At 35.0% G+C, this 17,909-nt stretch overlaps 1 protein-coding gene across 1 annotated transcript in view; it reads right to left on the minus strand.

The window, feature by feature from the left end:
- The window catches only part of PDXDC1 (pyridoxal dependent decarboxylase domain containing 1), a 78,618-nt gene that overhangs the window by 21,916 nt on the left and 38,793 nt on the right, over window positions 1-17,909 (minus strand). Inside the window, exons 4-12 of the mRNA XM_044659249.1 lie at window positions 17,364-17,444; window positions 16,401-16,547; window positions 14,725-14,914; window positions 11,586-11,654; window positions 9,718-9,796; window positions 5,340-5,424; window positions 4,757-4,805; window positions 4,480-4,581; window positions 3,612-3,737 (exon numbers count right to left, since the gene is read on the minus strand). Of these exons, the coding sequence (XP_044515184.1) occupies window positions 3,612-3,737; window positions 4,480-4,581; window positions 4,757-4,805; window positions 5,340-5,424; window positions 9,718-9,796; window positions 11,586-11,654; window positions 14,725-14,914; window positions 16,401-16,547; window positions 17,364-17,444 (928 nt within the window). The remainder of the gene's footprint in view (window positions 1-3,611; window positions 3,738-4,479; window positions 4,582-4,756; window positions 4,806-5,339; window positions 5,425-9,717; window positions 9,797-11,585; window positions 11,655-14,724; window positions 14,915-16,400; window positions 16,548-17,363; window positions 17,445-17,909) is intronic.

Here is a 17,909-nt window from a genome sequence, read left to right on the forward strand (position 1 = left end):
ATAAGTTTTGACAAAGACAACTTCCTTAATAATCTAAACTGCCAAATAATGATCCACATAAAAGTCACTCCTCTAGAGGGAAGAAGGAAAAATGCTTATGTTAGGGCTGAGAACTCAAGATTTTTCTTAGATTTTCATCTAAGGAAAAAGAATTAAGTATTTTCCTCAAAGTACTTCCTACATTTAAAAACAATTATTATTAATGACTAAATAAATCATTATTAATGATATAAATCATCTTTTATATCTATTTAATTCACCCAGTGTACAACTGAAAACATTTCTTTTTTTTTTTTTTTAACCTTCCCTTCCATCTTAGAATCAATACTGTGTATTGGTTCTAAGGCAGAAGAGTGGTAAGGGCTAGGCAATGGGGGTCAAGTGACTTGCCCAGGGTCACACAGCTAGGAAGTATCTGAGACCAGATTTTAACCCAGGACCTCCTGTCTCTGGGCCTGGCTCTCAATTCTCTGAGCCACCCAGCTACCCCCTGAAAACATTTCTTAGAGGGACCCACAATTCATTAAGTTCAACCTAGATGAACAGGAATTCTCTAACATCTCAAGTGGTCATGCAACCTCTGCTCAAAGACTACCAGTCACACAGAATTTACTATTTCCCAAAACAGCCCATAACAACATCCCTGGTCTTCTCTGTTTGCTAGATAATTCTGTTTTACCCTGAGCTGAAATCAGCCTCTTAACTGCCATCTACCACTCCTACTTTCCTCTGGGTCAAACAAAACAAATCTATTGCCTCTTCCATGTGACAATGCATCAATTACCAGAAGACAAGATTATACAGTTCATCTTAGTCTAAACTTCACATTGAACACTTCCTTTATATACCTATCCTCCTAAGACACAGTTTCAAACCCATCTGGGCCCTACATTTTAGGAAGGACAGAAATAAAAGGTAATTTATATAATTATGATTTATTTAATCATTAATAATAAACTATTTTAAATGTAGGAGATACTTTGAGGAAAATACTTATCCTTTTTTCTTAGATGAAAAATCTCCTAAATGTAGGGTCAGGACTAAAATGTTGATTCCCTTTGTCCCCAAGAGATTCCACTGCTGGGTGTATACTCTCAAGGACATTTAGAACAGAAATGTCTCACCAATTCTAAAAAACTAAAATAGCAAAAAAATTAGAAAGAAAGTGGATGTCCATCTGTTGGGATTGGACTAAATAAATTGTGGAAAGTTAAAGAATTTCTTGCTCCACACTGTAACTTCCAGACATTCCTTTTGCTGCTATCACTTAGCAGCCTTTTCTGTATGGAAGTTAATTCTACTAACATTGATCCTTCAACTCAACTCAGATTGTGGTCTATTTTGTCTAGTGACCCCCACATATCACTTTCTAGAAAGCTCAAAACCTGGCTCACTGTCTTCTGCCCTTATTCTAAGGGACTTTAACATGTATGTGGATGTTCCCTTAAAGGCTTTCCTCTCTCAGTTCCCTCAATATCTCCTGGTTCTTCATTCCACTTCAACCAAACTAAAGCTTGGTCACACCCTAGATTCACACCATGATCTATGATGGAAAGTTGGGGGGTGGGGGTGGGGGAAGTAAATAAAGCTATCCCTATCACTGAAAAACTGCTGCCAGAGGCGTATTGCTGTTCAGTCATTTCAGTTGTGTCAGACTTTTTGTGACCCCATTTGGGTTGTTCTTGGCAAGGATACTGGATGGTTTGCCATTTCCTTCTTTAGGTCATTTTACAGATGAGGAAATGAGGCAAACAGGGCTAAGTGACTTCCCATAGCTAGTAAATGTCTGAGGCCACATTTCAACTCGAGTCTTCCTGATTCCAGGCCTGGCACTTTATCCACTGGGCCACCTAGCTGCCTGTTACAAGCATAATGCTGTGGGAAGTCTTGTCTCATAAACAAGGCAGTTAAGCAATAATCCAGAAAGCCAATGAAGAAGTAGCTCTTTTACCTGGAGCTAAGAAAATCCTGTAGCTCATAAATACATAGTCAAGCCTCCCTTGACTCTTTATTTTTTTTTCCCCTTGAGATATCTTCCATTCCAAAGATGTCAGTTCTCACTTCTTTAGAGATGGCTCTCAAATCTAGATATTTAGCCCTCAGTTCACCCTTGGCCTCCAGTCCCACATTTCTGAATGGGTTTTAGTTATCCCTTACCTAGATAACTAGCCAGCAACTCAAACATTTAAAACTGAGCTCATGATCCTTCTTCCCAATCTGCCTGTCTTCCAAATTTTCTAATTTCCATTGATGGCACACCACTATTCTGGTCATCAAAGCACCTTGGAATTACTTGTGACTTTTTTTTGTCCATTTTGTTTGACCAATTGCCAATCTCTGTCTGTTTTATCATCATAGTGTCACTCATAACTGTTCTTCCTCTCTCCTCACACTACCACTACTCAAGTTTAGCCTCTCATTACTCTTATGATTATTAGATTTTGTTAACAATCTTCTTTTTCTCCCTTCAGTCTTAACCTTCCCTTCTTCAAGTCATCCTTCATAAAGTTGACAGTTACTTCCTATTATGATTGCTCAACTATATGATTCTGCTCAAAAAAACATTTAGTGGACCCCAATGCCCACAAAATAAGTATCAACTCCTTAGCTTGGCATTTAAGAAGCTCCATAATTTGGCTCCATTTTATCTTTCCAGTCTTTTTTTTTACACTGCTCTCCTTTATGCATGCTTTATTTTGGTCCAATTAAACTTATCAATTGTCCCTTGATCTTGTCTTGCTTCCTCACACAGGTCATCCCATAAGAAATTTGCTTGACTGCTTTAGTAGGTTATAAGTTTTCCAAGGGCAGGAACTGTGTTAGTTTTCCTTTCTGTCTTCCTAGTGACCAGCAAGATGCATTGTAGATAGTAGGCACTAAATACATGTTTGTTTGGTTTTTTAAAAACCCTTATTTTCTGACTTTAGTATCAATTCTAAAAGAAGAGTGGCAAGGGCTAGGCAATTGGGATTAAGTGACTTGCTCAGGGTCACACAGCTAGGAAGTGTCTGAGGTCAGATTTGAACCTAGGTCCTCCTTACTCCAGGCCTGGTGCTCTGTCAACCATGCTACTTAGCTGCAACTTACATGTTTGTTAAATTAAATCTTTTTATCTTCTACCTAACAATAAATCAGAGGAAATAGGACTCCCTTTGATATTCATATCTTTCAAGCTAAATGTTGCATTTTTGGCCCTTTCCCCCTGCTTTAAAATGAACACCCAGAGCATCCTTAATCTGTTCTCATCTATTAAAATGCTCATATGCTTACAAAAGGGAACTGTCTTCTTATTGGTTATACTGTAAATCTATATACAAATTAAGTTACTGAAAGGAAGGCATTTGACTGAAATACAATGTTCTCAGTTTAAGTAGCATGGAAAATAATCCTTGGACTTGGAAGTAAGAGAAGTAAGGCTTCATTCCCAAGTCCTACAACTCCTCCTCCTTCATTTCCCACTTATAAAACAGAGATACTACTACCTGCCCTCCTTACTTCACAGGCTTGTTGGGATGATTGCACTTTATAAAAACTTAGTTGCATCATAAATAGGAAAAGTTATTAAGTTCCAGAACTGGGAAACTTAATTAACTCTAAGAACATCTACTTACCAACTGAGAGGCATGTTTGATTCTTTCCACAATCCCATCAAGTCCCAAGTACTGTAAAGATAACCACAATGGTAAGGCACGAAGTTTCTCCACTGGTTGACTTGAAGTAAGTCCTGCAACTAGTGACTATAGGAAAAAAAAATAAAACCAACTATTAGTGAGAATCACTAACAATAATGAACCTATTGAAAAATATAAAATTGTGTCGTCAGGTGATAAATAAAATTAGAAACATCGTTATAGAAAAAGTCTTTCAAATTATTTTTCTTGCCTAGAGAAATGAAAGAATACCTTTGCATATTTTATTTTGCACCTAAATGGAGCTTGCTTTACAAGTTCTTGTTTCTAAACAAACCAAAACAAGAATTCTCTTGATTTTAATTTTTAAAAAATCAATATTAAGTATTTTTTGCAAAGCAGAAGAGTGGTAAGAACTAGGCAATAGGGGTTAAGTGACTTGCCTAGGGTCACAACAACCAGATTTGAACTCAGGATCTCCCATCTCCAGGTTTGGCTTTCTATACACTAAGCCAGTGATGGGCAAACTTTTTAGAGAGGGGGCCAAAGGAAAGGAAATGCTCATCTGTCAGTCTATTTCTAAGGCAACTCTTTTGAAGTTTCATCATATTGTATCCTACTCATTGTATTCGTCAGATTAGGAATAATGTCTAGCAGCCAGATAGAACATTTCAGGGGGCTGCATCAGGCCCACGGGCTGTAGTTTGCCCATCACTGCACTAAGCCATCTAACTGCCCCCTTGATTTTAATTTTTATAAGTTCCTAGCGCTTAGTAATTAAAAAATTTTAATTTTAAATTTACTTTAATTTAATTTCAATTTAAAAAATTGGCCATATAAGCAAGCTTACCAAAGAAGGATCTTCATGCCTATAGAGTGTTACTGCAGGAACAGCTGGCAAGCCTAGCCATGGGCCCAGGGTTAGGGTCATACTGTCACATTTGGTTGCAGCCTACAAGAAGAGGAAAATTCATTACTATTTTTCCAAGAGCCAGAGATTAAACTGTAAATGTCCCCATTCAAAAGGGCCAAGAGACAAGGCTATGGCAATTTTTAAAGGGATGACGGAGTTCTGTTAAAGGGGGCTGATTTTTGTTCTTTTGTCATTTAATAAAAAAATAACATACCAGCACAGAAGAGGAGATGTAGCCTAATGCCAAAGTTGCTAAATTTATTCTGGAAAAGAAAAGAGGAATTTTAACAACTAATTATGTATTTACTTATTAAAGTACAAATGTACAGTTGTTTGGCTTAAATAATGTTGTCAAAGTTTATTTCTTTTAACTGGATAAGAAACAGAAGAAATACTATAAGCTTTAGACCAAGAGTTCTTCACCTGGTGTCTATGAACTTACTTTACTTTTGCTTTTAATATTTTGATACCTGTATTTCAATAAAACTATTTTACACCCCTATGTATTTTATTTTGTGCATATATAAACATTATTTTGATGAGTCCAAAGGCTCCATCACATTGCCGTGACAAAAAAAAAAAAGGTTAATAACTCATCCTTTAGACAAAACTTTGAAAATGAATTTTAGTCAAAACTTTTCTCAGGTGATGGATAAAATTAGAACTTATATCATTGCCCAGGGGAATGAAAGAATACTTTTGCATATTTTATTTTGTATAATTACAAATTAAGAGATAGGATATCTTTCCTCAGAATAAACTATTAAGCTAGGCTTGACAAAGTTTATTATGCTTACCCTTCCACATGGAGCCACATATTATGTTGCTCACAAAGTTCTTTCAAACGTCCCAGCTTGTCAGTGTGTCCTGCTCCTGGAGTACCTATAATGAAGGAAAGAAAAAAGACACTTAAGATTTTGATTCTTTATCTTTAATAAATAATCACCAAGAATAATAACTACATCCCAATAACTAATCCCATCCTTATTTCTTCAAATTACTTAATAATTAAGGATCGGTAGCTTAAGTTTAACAGAAAACAGTTAATAGTTCAAGTTATACAAAACATCTATTTTAAATATAATGCAAATGTCAATTTTTTTCTAGAAAGATGAATCTTTCACTAACGGAAGTCACATAAACACAACATTATGTAAGAGCTACCATTAGTACTCATTGAGGAAGGAATAGCAAATCAATTTTATGCAATTTGTGAAAAGTATGAATTCTAAAACACTTAAAAGAAATATATGCTTTCTCATGAATCGAGGGTTGGATTCGGAGTCAATAATACCTTTGTTTGAATCCTATTTCTGACACTTCTAGTGTACACCTGCCTATGAACAAATCATTTAACTATTCGGAACCCGTTTCCATATCAGCAAAATAGGAATTTCTGGGTTTTTTTTGTATCTCATAGGGCTACTGTGAGGCTCAAATGAGAGAATGTATGTAAAGTGTGTTGTAAATGTTAAAATGCTATATAAATACTGCCTATTGTTATATATAGTTTTTAGAATGAGATTGAGAGAATATTACCTAATAAAAGTTCTTAAGAGAGGTCTACTTGGATAAATAGATAAGAAACCATTTATAATGAACAATGCAATGGTTTGTCTAAGCAATTTGTTCTCTTAGATACTTTTGACATTCCCTCTATAACTTTTCTTACACATTTGTCAATCTCTTTTTTCACAAATAATACAAAAACCTCCAGTGCCTCTGTCTCTCTTTTATTGTCTCCACTCTCTCCCATGATAATCTTCCCCATTCCTCCCAGAGCTTCTACCATCACCTCTATCCAGGGCTAGGGTTAAGACAAATGAGTAATCCAGAGGTGAGAATTCAGGCTCTGGAAGCAAATGAGATCATCAATGAAGAGACTATATAGAAGAGAATCAAAGTTAATAGAGAAGATTTTTGAACTATGTCTCTATTTAGATAACTTAAGTTGAAATTGAGGTCATAATCTTTCTCCCAAAACCTGTATCTCTTCTCTAAATGTTTCTATTTCTGTTAATCAGACCATTTCCTCAGTCATTTAGATTCAGAATAGAATTATATTTGACTTTTTCCCTTCAATCCAAGCATTCAACAAGTCTGTTTCCACAATCACCTTTAGATTCATTTCTTCCTTTAAATGTATGCCACTATCACCATATTTCAAATCCTACTAGTATGAGAGAAAGAGCAGTAGTTTTAGAATAAGAGGACCTTCCAACTCCTCTCTGGGCCTCAAAACTTTCTCATCTGCAAAATGAGGGGGTTCTATACCAAGATAAACTCAGAATGGGTGAATGACTTGAATATAAAGAAGGAAACTATAGTTGGTTGAGCACAGAATAGTATACCTGTCAGATCTATGCGAAGGGAAAGATTTTAAAATCAAGCAAGAGTTAGAAAAAAACCACAAAATGTAAAATAAATAATTTTGACTACATTAAACTAAAAAGTTTTTGTACAGATAAAACCAATGCTACCAAAATTAGAAGGGAAACAACAAATTGGGAAAAAATTCTTTATAACAAAAAACTCGGATAAAGGTCTAATTACTCAAATATACAAGGAGCTAAATCAATTGTACAAAAAATCAAGCCATCTCCCAATCAATAAATGGGGAAGGGCCATGAATAGGCAATTTTCAGATAAAGAAATCAAAACTATCAATAAGCACATGAGAAATCTCTAGTAATTAAAGAAATGCAAATCAAAACAACTCTGAGGTATCATCTCACCTAGCAGATTGGCTAAAATGACAACAAGGGAGAGTAATGAATGTTGGAGGGGATGTGGCAAAATTGGGACATTAATGCATTGCTGGCGGAGTTGTGAACTGATCCAACCATTCTGGATGGCAATTTGGAACTATGTTCAAAGGGTTTTAAAAGACTATCTGGGGGCAGCTGGGTAGCTCAGTAGATTGAGAGTCAGGCCTAGAGGCAGGAGGTCCTAGGTTCAAATCCGGCCTCAGACACTTCCCAGCTGTGTGACCCTGGGCAAGTCACTTAACCCCCATTGCCCACCCTTACCACTCTTCCACCTAGGAGCCAATACACAGAAGTTAAGGGTTTAAAAAAAAAAAGAATGCTCTAAAGACTATCTGCCTTTTGATCCAGCCATAGCACTGCTTGGATTATACCCCAAAGAGATAATAAGGTAAAAGACTTGTACAAAAATATTTATAGCCATGCTCTTGTGGTGGCAAAAAAATGAAAAATGAGAAAATGTCCTTCGATTGGGGAATGGCTGAACAAATTGTGGTATCTATTGGTGATGGAATACTATTGTGCTCAAAGGAATAAAGAACTGGAGGAATTCCATGTGAACTGGAATGACCTCTAGGAATTGATGCAGAGTGAAAGGAGCAGATCCAGGAGAACATTGTAGACAGAGATTGATACACTGTGGTACAATCGAACATAACAGACTTCTTTACTAGCAGCAATGCAAGGATCCAGAGCAAGGCTGAGGGACTTATGAGAAAGAAAACTAGCCACATTCAGAAGAACTGTGGGAGGAGAAACACAGAAGAAAAACAACTGCTTGAACACATGGGCTGATGGGGATATTATTGGGGATGTAGACATTAAACGATAACTCTAGTCCAACTATCAATAATATGGATTTAGGTCTTGATCAATGATACATGTAAAACCCAGTGGAATTGTGTGTTGGCTAAGGGGGTTAGGGGGGTTTGGGGAAGAGGGAAAGAACATGAAACATGTAACTAGGGGAAAATATTCAAAATAAAAACAAAAACAAAAAACAAAACAAAATGAGGAGGTTGGACTAGATGATCTCTAAGGCCCATTCCAGTTCTAAAATTATGATCCTAACATTCTCACTACACTATTGTAATTAACTTCTTATCCAGTGTATCTATCCCTCCGGGTTATCCTACTATACGTTACTTTAGATTTAATTTTCCTAATGTATAGTTGATTGTGACTTATTTAACTGTTTAGTGGCTTCCCAATACCACTTAGACTCAACTCAAATATTTAATAAGTACCTATTACTTATAAAAATGCTGTGATTAGTACCAGGGATACAAAGTGAATCAGTACCTATCCTCATAGAGCTTATATTTTACTGAATAAAGTCCCAATTTCTTAGCATGGCACATTGAGGTTCTCTAAAACTGGGCTTTAGTTTGTTACTGTGGCTTTTTTCTTATACTGCATTTCTACATGTACTACATGTTAAACCGGACTATTTGTGGATTCTCAAATATACCTCACCTTTGCACCTTCTCTCAAATTTCCTTTTAATACAGTTCTTGCTTGGGGGAGGAGAAGGGGAGTTTGGGAGGCAGAACCCCAACACTGGATTCAGCTTCCAGGAGGTATACTGTGGTTGGGAGGGGAACCTCAGTGCAGACCCATGTGCTCAGGCATTGAAACCAGGCACTGAAGCAACTTCACAGAGCCCTTAGATGAGAGTAGGAACTCTGCAGAGCAGACTACTTACATTAAACAAGAACTCACTGTATATGGAATAAACTCCTTGTCTTCATCAAATCAACTCCTGCCTGCTGAATACCCATCCTTCGGTGTCAAACTTCAAATGCCACTTATACACAAATTCTTTATTGATATCCCCATACGCAGTAATCTCTCCTTCCTCTGAACTTTATAAGTATTTTGTACCTCTAGTGCACTTATATTCTAATTTGCACACATTACTAAAAGAAGTCTAAATCCTTGTGAGCATAATCTATTTCTTATTTTTCTGTGAATCTCTAAATTTATAATTCTAATATAGGGAAATTTATGTTATCCCCAAATGCTTTTAACAAATATGACCAAAGGGGTTACAGTAATCTAATTTGAACATTGTTTCTCATTGAAATTCAAATGTGGACCTATCACATACACTTACCATATCACGATTTTCAAGGCAGCTAGGTCATACAGTAGATAGAATATTATATTTGGGGTCAGGAAAACCTGGATTTAAATCTAGTCTTAGACACTTAATTTGCTGTATGATCCTGGGCAAGCCACTTAATCTCTATCTGCCTCAGTTTCTTTCTCTCTAACATGAGGATAATGATAGCACCTATATTTCGGTCATTATAAGGATAAAATGAAATAATATTTGTCAAGTACTTTGTTAATTAACATTTACTTAACCATATATTCAAAATGGAAGCTTTGAGTTTAAAATACCTACCAGCATTTGCAACAAGCAACAGTGGCAGCTTTTTACTCTCCAAATCATCTTTAATCAATCTGTCCAATAAAGCAACATCCTGTCATATACAAGACACAAAAAAAACACCCAAATTAAAAATGAGGCAGAGAACAGAGAAGTTGTAGAATTAGAAAACTGTAGGATCTAAAAATGGCAGATGGTATTCTCTTTTTTTAAATAGGGTTGTACTTTTTTTCTGGGTTATACATGTATTATCATGCAAAATATATTTCCATACTGTTAATTTTATAAGGGAATAATCATATAAAAACAAAACTCTGAAACATATACCCAAATTAACAAGTGAAAAATCGTATGCTTTCATCTGCATTCTGACTCCTATAGTTCTTTCTTCGGAGGTGGATAGCATCTTCTGTCCCTCAGAATTGTCCTGGCTCATTGTACTTATGAGAGTAGCTGATAGTAGCTATGTCTATCACAACTGATCATTCCACCATATTGCCTTTATTGTATACAATGTTTCCTGGTTTGTTTTTTGGATAGACAGCATTCTTAAAGTTGATACCATATCTAAATTCTCAATGTTTCTTCCATAAGAATGCTATTTTTTTTCAAATCAGAGAGTTAAACATAGAAATAAGTTGGGGAGTTTTCCCCCATTGGAGTCATTGAATAAAAAAAGAAATAAAAAAATGCTATATAAATACAAAATAAAGCTAAAAGGATAATTTCCCAAGTATAGTCAAAGTAATTTCTTTGAGACTACTCATTCATGCATGTAAGATAAACAGTAAAATTACCTTAAAAGAGCTTTACAAAGTCTATTCTAACAAGTTTTTAGATAATTTCTAGAGTTTTAGAATTCACTTTTAACGAATATATTCCCAAGATAAGAACTAAGAACACTGACCTTAAAAGTCATTCATTCCTAGCCCTCTCAATATTGATAATTTTATTATTTAAAAAATTATTTCAAATAGTTAATGTATTTCAGTCCCTTCTCCTCCCCTTCTCCCATGGAAAAAAAACAAAACAAAACTATTGTAACAAATGAGACTAGTCAAGTAAAATACATTTCCAAACTGACCATGCTAAAAACATATGCCTCATACTATATCATGTATCCATCACTTCTCTGTTAGAAAATAGGTAGCATGGATCATCATCAGGCCTTTCAAATAGTACTTGGTCATTGTTCTTAAATTAAGAGTTCTTAAATCTCTCAAAGCTGACAATACTTTCTTTTTAAAAAGCACAATTTTTTTTAAACCCTTACTTTCTGTTTTAGAATCAATGATAAATATTGATTCCAAGGCAGAAGAGTGGTAAGAGCTACATAGGTGGAGTTAAGTGACTTGCCCAAGGTCAGAGAGCTATAAAGTGTCAGAGGTCAGATTTGAACACTCAGGACTTTCTTTCTTCAGGCCTGGTTTTCTATCCACTAAGCCACCCAGCTGTCCAGCACAAACTTTTGAAGGAAATGTGTATATCAATTTGGTCTCCCATATTTTGGTAAAATAGAAATCTAATCTTAAGAGTTAAAAAGAAAAATCCAAGATTCTTTAGAAATCACACCTTTCTAAGCTAACTCACAGTACATTTATGAACATCACACGCAGAGAAAGAAGCTGTAGCAATTTAAATGCTGTTTTTCAGATATACATAGAAATTAATATACTAAGGAAATTATAGTCAATAGACCAAAACAGTATGGAAACCTAGTGAAAAAAAACAAACTACTTATGTACCAATAGTTTCAAAACAAGATTCACTATTATTTTACAAAATTAACTGGCTATTTAAACTTATTTTAAATTTTTATTTATTGAAATTTTTAATTAATTAAATTAACTAATTTAATATTTAAATAGACTATTTAAACTTACCATCTGATGTTGGGATCCAAACATAGTATTACAAGGAACAGGACACAAACAGGATAAAGGTAAGCCAAGCTGCAGGGATAAAACTTTTATTTAAGCAACTTTAAATCAGAAATGCCCTATTATTACTCTCTTCTTCAAGAGACTATCAAATAAAAGAGCACGCAGTGATTAGAGTTCTGAGAAAGTCACAATTCCCATTTTTAAAATTCCTTACTCTTGGGAAACACTAAATAATCCTCCCCCATTTCCTTTTGCCCCAAGGAAAAAACAGAAAAACCTCTAAGAGAGATTAAGAAGGAATATGCTCTCAGTTCAGGAACTTAAAGAACAAAGAACTTTTAAGGTTTGCCTGATTTTTTAGGGAATATAAAGAAAGATTTCACCAACAAAGAAAATAATTATCCCTGAGCAATTTTTCTTGGGATAATTTTTTATTCTTCCCACTTTCCCTAAGCTTTGCTTATGAATTAATGCTAAGTAAATAGTCTCCTATGTATCATCGCATTCAAAGAAGCAGCAATAAATATAGTTTAGAATAAACAAGATATACTTGTTGCAGACATCTACCAGTCTCCGGGTTACTATCAATTTCCTTACTGCTGATGGGGCATCTGGCTTTCCTTTCTATCAAATATCCTGTCATTGTTCTCAAAAGTTTCAATATTCACTTTGATTATCTCTTTTAATATCCTGACTAACTTCATATCTAAGATACTCCCTTCTGAAAAATTCACTTTAGTCACTAATACGGTTACACTTTAGACGTGGCCATCTTTTGGAAATGGTCTGCCAAAAAATAGCAAATTCTAAAACTTTTTATTCTCTTATCACAACCTCCTAAGCGCCCACTTCTCTCACTAAACTTGCTCTTTGTTCTCCTCAGCACCTCTCTGATGGATTGTCTGCTTTATATTCTCTGGCTAAAAAATACATCTCCACTCCCAGCTTTCTGCTGTTCCCTGCCTAGTAATCTTCAGTCATATTGTAACTCGTCAATCTTCACTGGAGAAAGTCACAAAAATCAAACTGATTTTATTTAGAATCAAGTTAAGACCTTAACCTCACTTCAGCCTTCAATGATGTTGGGCAATTCTTCTATTCTACTCTTGTTGACTACCTTATTCATTGCTGACAGTGACTGTTTTCAAGCATTAGCCACCTTCCTTCACACTGATAATCTGGCCTCTTCACCAAGAAGAGTGAGAACATCTAACAGGATCTCCCTCCACTGCTCACAACTTTTCAGTGTCATCATCATTCAGTCTTCCATTCCTCATGTCTCAGAGGAAGAAATATCTCTATATTATATTAAAGTTAATTCTTTTACTGATGCCCTTCCTCCTACCTCTTCCTGGATCATTTAAAACACTGCTCCAGCTTTTATCCCTTCTCAGTCATAAATTGTTCCTCCATCATTCTCTGATAGTTCATCCCCATTTGCTTATAAATATGGTCACTCTTCTATAATCCTAAAGTCTTCCTTTGACCCTTCTGCCTCATTCAGTTACCATCCTATTTCTCTCCTCTCCAAAGTCAAACTTCTTAGAAAAACATGCCACACAAATGGCAAGGAAAATGATAAACAGAAACAGTTAATATTGGAATTTAGAGGGAAGGGAGACCTATATCCAGAAAAGACTGTGATATAAAAAGAAAAGGCACTAATAAAAATCATGTTAAAAAAAGAAAAAAGAAAGCAGCATATCTATAAAAAAATTATCAGCAACTTTATTTGCTAATTTCATTGACTTTTTTTTGTCTGCAGTCCTCAACTTTCCTTGACCATTCCCAAACCAGTTTTTCTTCTACCTTTACTAACCTCCTTCTCTGGTGCTTCTTCCTAACTCCATAAATTGGATTTTCCAAGGCTTCTTCCTTGGACCCTTTTCTTTTTTCTCTACGTGCCCTTTCTACACAATCTTATTTCCTTTCACTGCTTCAACTATCACTTCTATATAAGTAATGCTCACAAATACCTCCAGATTTAGCATTTCTTTGGATCTTCATTCCTACATTTCCAACAGTTTACAAAAACACCTTGATGATCCATTAGCACCTCACACTCAACATGTCATTAAATGAATTTATCTTTCCTTTAATACCTTCTTCCGACTTTCTTATGTCTATCAGTGGTACCACTACCACCTACCATGTTGATTTTCTCTCTTTTTTCTCTTCCCACCCTCTAATATTGAATCAGTTACCAAGTTCTATTGATTCTACCTCCACAATATTTCTCACAGCTGTCATCTCTTCAAAAACACTGACACCAGGCCTTCATTATCACTGGTTTTCAAATAGGTCTTTCCTCTAGTCCCTTCACTTCTGATCCATTCTCTATACCAGTGCCAGACATATTATTTACAGAGATCTAAGCACTGTATTCCTCTGCTCAAGATCCTGAAATATCACCTATCAGAAAAGTTCAAAATTACTTAACCTGGCCTTCAAGGTCTTCTATAAACTGGCGCTACCCTACTTTTCGCTATGTATTTCTTTAATATTTTTTCCTTTCACATAGTCTCTGATCAAACCAATTTGATGACTTTACTTTACACACCTTAAAAGTTCCATAACCTTGTCCAGTATTCCCTATACTTAGAATGTCTTGCTTCCACCCTCACCTGTTAAATCATCCTTTAAAGCCTAATTCAAATACTACCTCTTTGATGAAGCCTTAAGCTCCTTATCTGAAAGACTTTTCTCACCTTACTTCACATGACACTTTGTTAGCATAGCATATGCATTAACTATAACATGAAGTAATACAAAATAGCTTATATTTGTGTCAGATTCCTTTACTATGAAAAGTCATGGGTCACTGCTTATATGAACCCCAGTATCTCTTATAAAGTAGCAGGAGTAGTAGTAGTAGCAGCAGCAGTCATCATCAAAATAATAACAACATCTCATATTTATTTAGCATTATTTTAAGGTTTATTATTTTTCCACACTTTATCTACCACACAACTCTATGAGGTTTATTTATTGAAGTTAATTTTCTCTATAAAGCCTGAAACTAAGTCAGTCTCTCCCAAATGGATCAGAAGAGCCCTATACTTATCTGCAAATTTATCAAGCTACAGCACAAAAGATAATATTTATATCTTCCTAGAATTTCAGTCTTTATCCATCTTACCTGATTACAAAGGAATTGGCCCAGGCCAGGCCTACATGCAGCACTAATATATATAACAGGCTGTCTGTTATATAATACATTGAATCCTTCCATTGTGTAGTCTTCATAACGTGTGTGAATAACAAGCCTACAGATCTTTAAGAGGCCCTCACGGTCATCTTCATGGTAATAGGCAGAGCCATTTTCATACCTGTAGGAAAAATGATTCCAGATAGTTCTCATTTTTTGCCTTAGTTAAGGAATTTCCCTCTAAGGTTCAATCACAGAAATAATTTCTGCACCTAATAGGCACATACAAATTTGATGAGAATGATCTCTCTACTCCCACCCCTTGTTCTACTATTAGTAGGGTGAGGTCCAGATAACTGACCCGTATCTCTTCTATACACAAACCAGATAGTTTCACTAATAGGGCATCTCAAGAAGTATTAAATTGCCAAACAGACTAGCTACTTTATGCCAATTTTGATCTTTCTTAAGCCTTCCCTTGCACTGCCCCCCAACTTTCCCAAGGAAGGAAGAAGTATTTCAAATAGAGATAAGTGATGCTATTTAATACGAAAAGGGATTATTCATATATAAATTTGGTAATCCCTCGAAGTGATGTTTTTCCAGGACAAATCACAAATTAAAATATAAAACTACTCTTTCAATTGGCTGTGTAACTAATTTTTTTGGGGGGGTGCCAAATGATGCCTTTTCTAGTTTAGGGAGGGGAGAAAGAAAGAGAGATATCTGCAAATTTTAATATAACAAAAAACATATTAATTAAATTATTAAAAAACCCTTCCCTTCTATCTTAGAATCAATATAGTACATTGATTTCAAGGCAGAAAAGTGATAAGGGCTAGGCAATGTGGGGTTAAGTAACTTACCCAGGGTCACACAGTTAAGAGTGTTTGAGGCCAAATTTAAACCCACGATCTCTTATTCTAGGCCTGGCTCTCAATCCATGCACTACCTAGCTGTACCCAAATAAATTCATTTTTTTAAAAAGAAATTTTAAAAAAAATTAAGTATAAAAAATCATCACCTCTTGGTAAAACAAGTTTTGATTTCATAAAACATTCTATGCTTACTTGTAAAGTACAACCTATGAGTAAATTTAAGTCAAGTTCAAGTAAGATAAAATAATTTGATGAAGAACATATTAGAAACTAGATTATTGTTACTTCTTCTTTTTAAATGCACCAATTTACTCAGGAGGATCTGAATTCAAATCTAGCCTCAGACATCCTGAGCAATTCACTTAGCCTCTCTCTGCCTCATTTCCTTCACCTGTAAAATGAAGATAATAATAGCACCTAACTCACAGGACTGCTGTGAAAATAAAATGTGATAAAACCCCCCCAAAATAAATAAATAAACAAATGCATCAATGTTCAGGATAGTTTAATAGATAGGTAGAAATGCTCTCTTCATGGCTTCTTATTATGATTCTCCCCCCCCCCCCTTTCTAAAACCCTTTCCTTCTGCCTTAGAATCAATATTGTGTATTGGGTCCAAGGCAGAAGAGCAGTAAGAGCTAGGCAATGGGGGTTAAGTGACTTGCCCAGGGTCACACAGCTAGGAAGTATCTGAGGCCACATTTGAACCCAGGATCACCTAACTCTGGGCCTGGCTCTCAAACCACTGAGCTACCCAGCTGCTCCATGATTAATTCTTAAAATTCTTACCTGAAAAGTCTGCAAAGCCATAATGTAGTATCTGAAAGTATTCTAGTTGTGAGTTTTCTCAGCTTCTCTCTATCCAGTACTGAAATATATGCAGCCAGACTGTGTCCCAACAAAGCCATATGGCCTTGTTCACCAACATTTTGGAGTCTATTAAATAAGAAAGATGGAATTGAAACACATTTATTAGAAACCCAACTTTGCTACAAAATTCCCCATGACTGCTTCTGGATCAGAGTTTAAATCCATCCTAATGCAAGAGAGTACAAAAAAGTCAGATACATACAAAAAAGTGTACAAGAAATATAAATGAATTGTAAAGAAGAGCTACTACTCACAAATGATGTTATCCAATCAATACAGCATTTTGTGTCTTTTTTCACCCAATCACATTATTAAGATAACATTATAATCAATTAAACATTTTATTCATTAATTGAACGCTTATTAAGTGCCTATTATGAACAATATATTGCACTGTTCTGGAACAACAGAGTTTTTGTTTTGTTTTCCAGTTTTAAAACTGTGCAATGTTTGATGATATAATTTTTTTTAAATGAAAAAAAAAAAATAAAAATAGAATGAGTGGGTCAGGAAGAATTTCCTATTACAAGTAGCTACCACAACTTACAACAATTCCTAAAGGAAATAAAAATTGTTCCTCTACATTAAAAACAAAAATGGATGATGGACAATGCAGATGGACACTTGGCTAATTTACCTACAGCAATTAATAGCAAACACAAAGTCAGTCAAAACTTAATGCTGTTTTGTGATCCAATTCACCAGTCTAACAAATCAAATTATGAAAATTACTAAATTTAACATTTAGCTTTTATAATCAAAAGTCTCAACTAAAATAAGATGTATTGCTAGTAATGAAATACAACTTATAATTTTTACAACACTTATGAATTCAACAATTGCTGAAGTTAAGATTAAAATAGTAAATGTACTAGTTATTACCGGGAACACTGGGGCTCCTCATCTTCATCTCCATGCATGAGGTTCTGAACCAGCTGGAGAATGCTTACCATATCTTGTCCACTAAAGAAAAAGAAACAGGAAATAGATGGGGAAAAACATATATCTCTTCCCTCCCCACTCCTGCCACTAGCCTTCAAAAATTAGTGTACTATAATAACATTTTTAATAGTATAGCTACAAAAGAAAGAATATATTTTCTTTAGACATAGCACACACCTTAAAAAAAATAAAATAGTAAAGTTAGTTGACTCTGAAAGTTAGCTAACTAAAATAAATTAATCTCCTGTCCAAGTACTATTCAGAATTTTTTTTAAAAGAAAGTATACCAGCATTATTGAATCAAGTGTTTTTACAGATATACTGTTTATCTGCAAATTGTAGTAAAGACGGGAAATATTTTAGATAACTTTTTAGACTTACATGACACATGAACTAATGAACAAAGTTTTGCTGAAAAGACACAGTAGCATTAAATGACCCTTCTATAAAAGTCTCATTCATATTTGGATTACAGCCATCTTTTAC

The sequence above is a fragment of the Gracilinanus agilis genome, chromosome 1, assembly GCF_016433145.1.
Source record: "Gracilinanus agilis isolate LMUSP501 chromosome 1, AgileGrace, whole genome shotgun sequence".
NCBI classification, from domain to species: Eukaryota; Metazoa; Chordata; class Mammalia; order Didelphimorphia; family Didelphidae; genus Gracilinanus; species Gracilinanus agilis.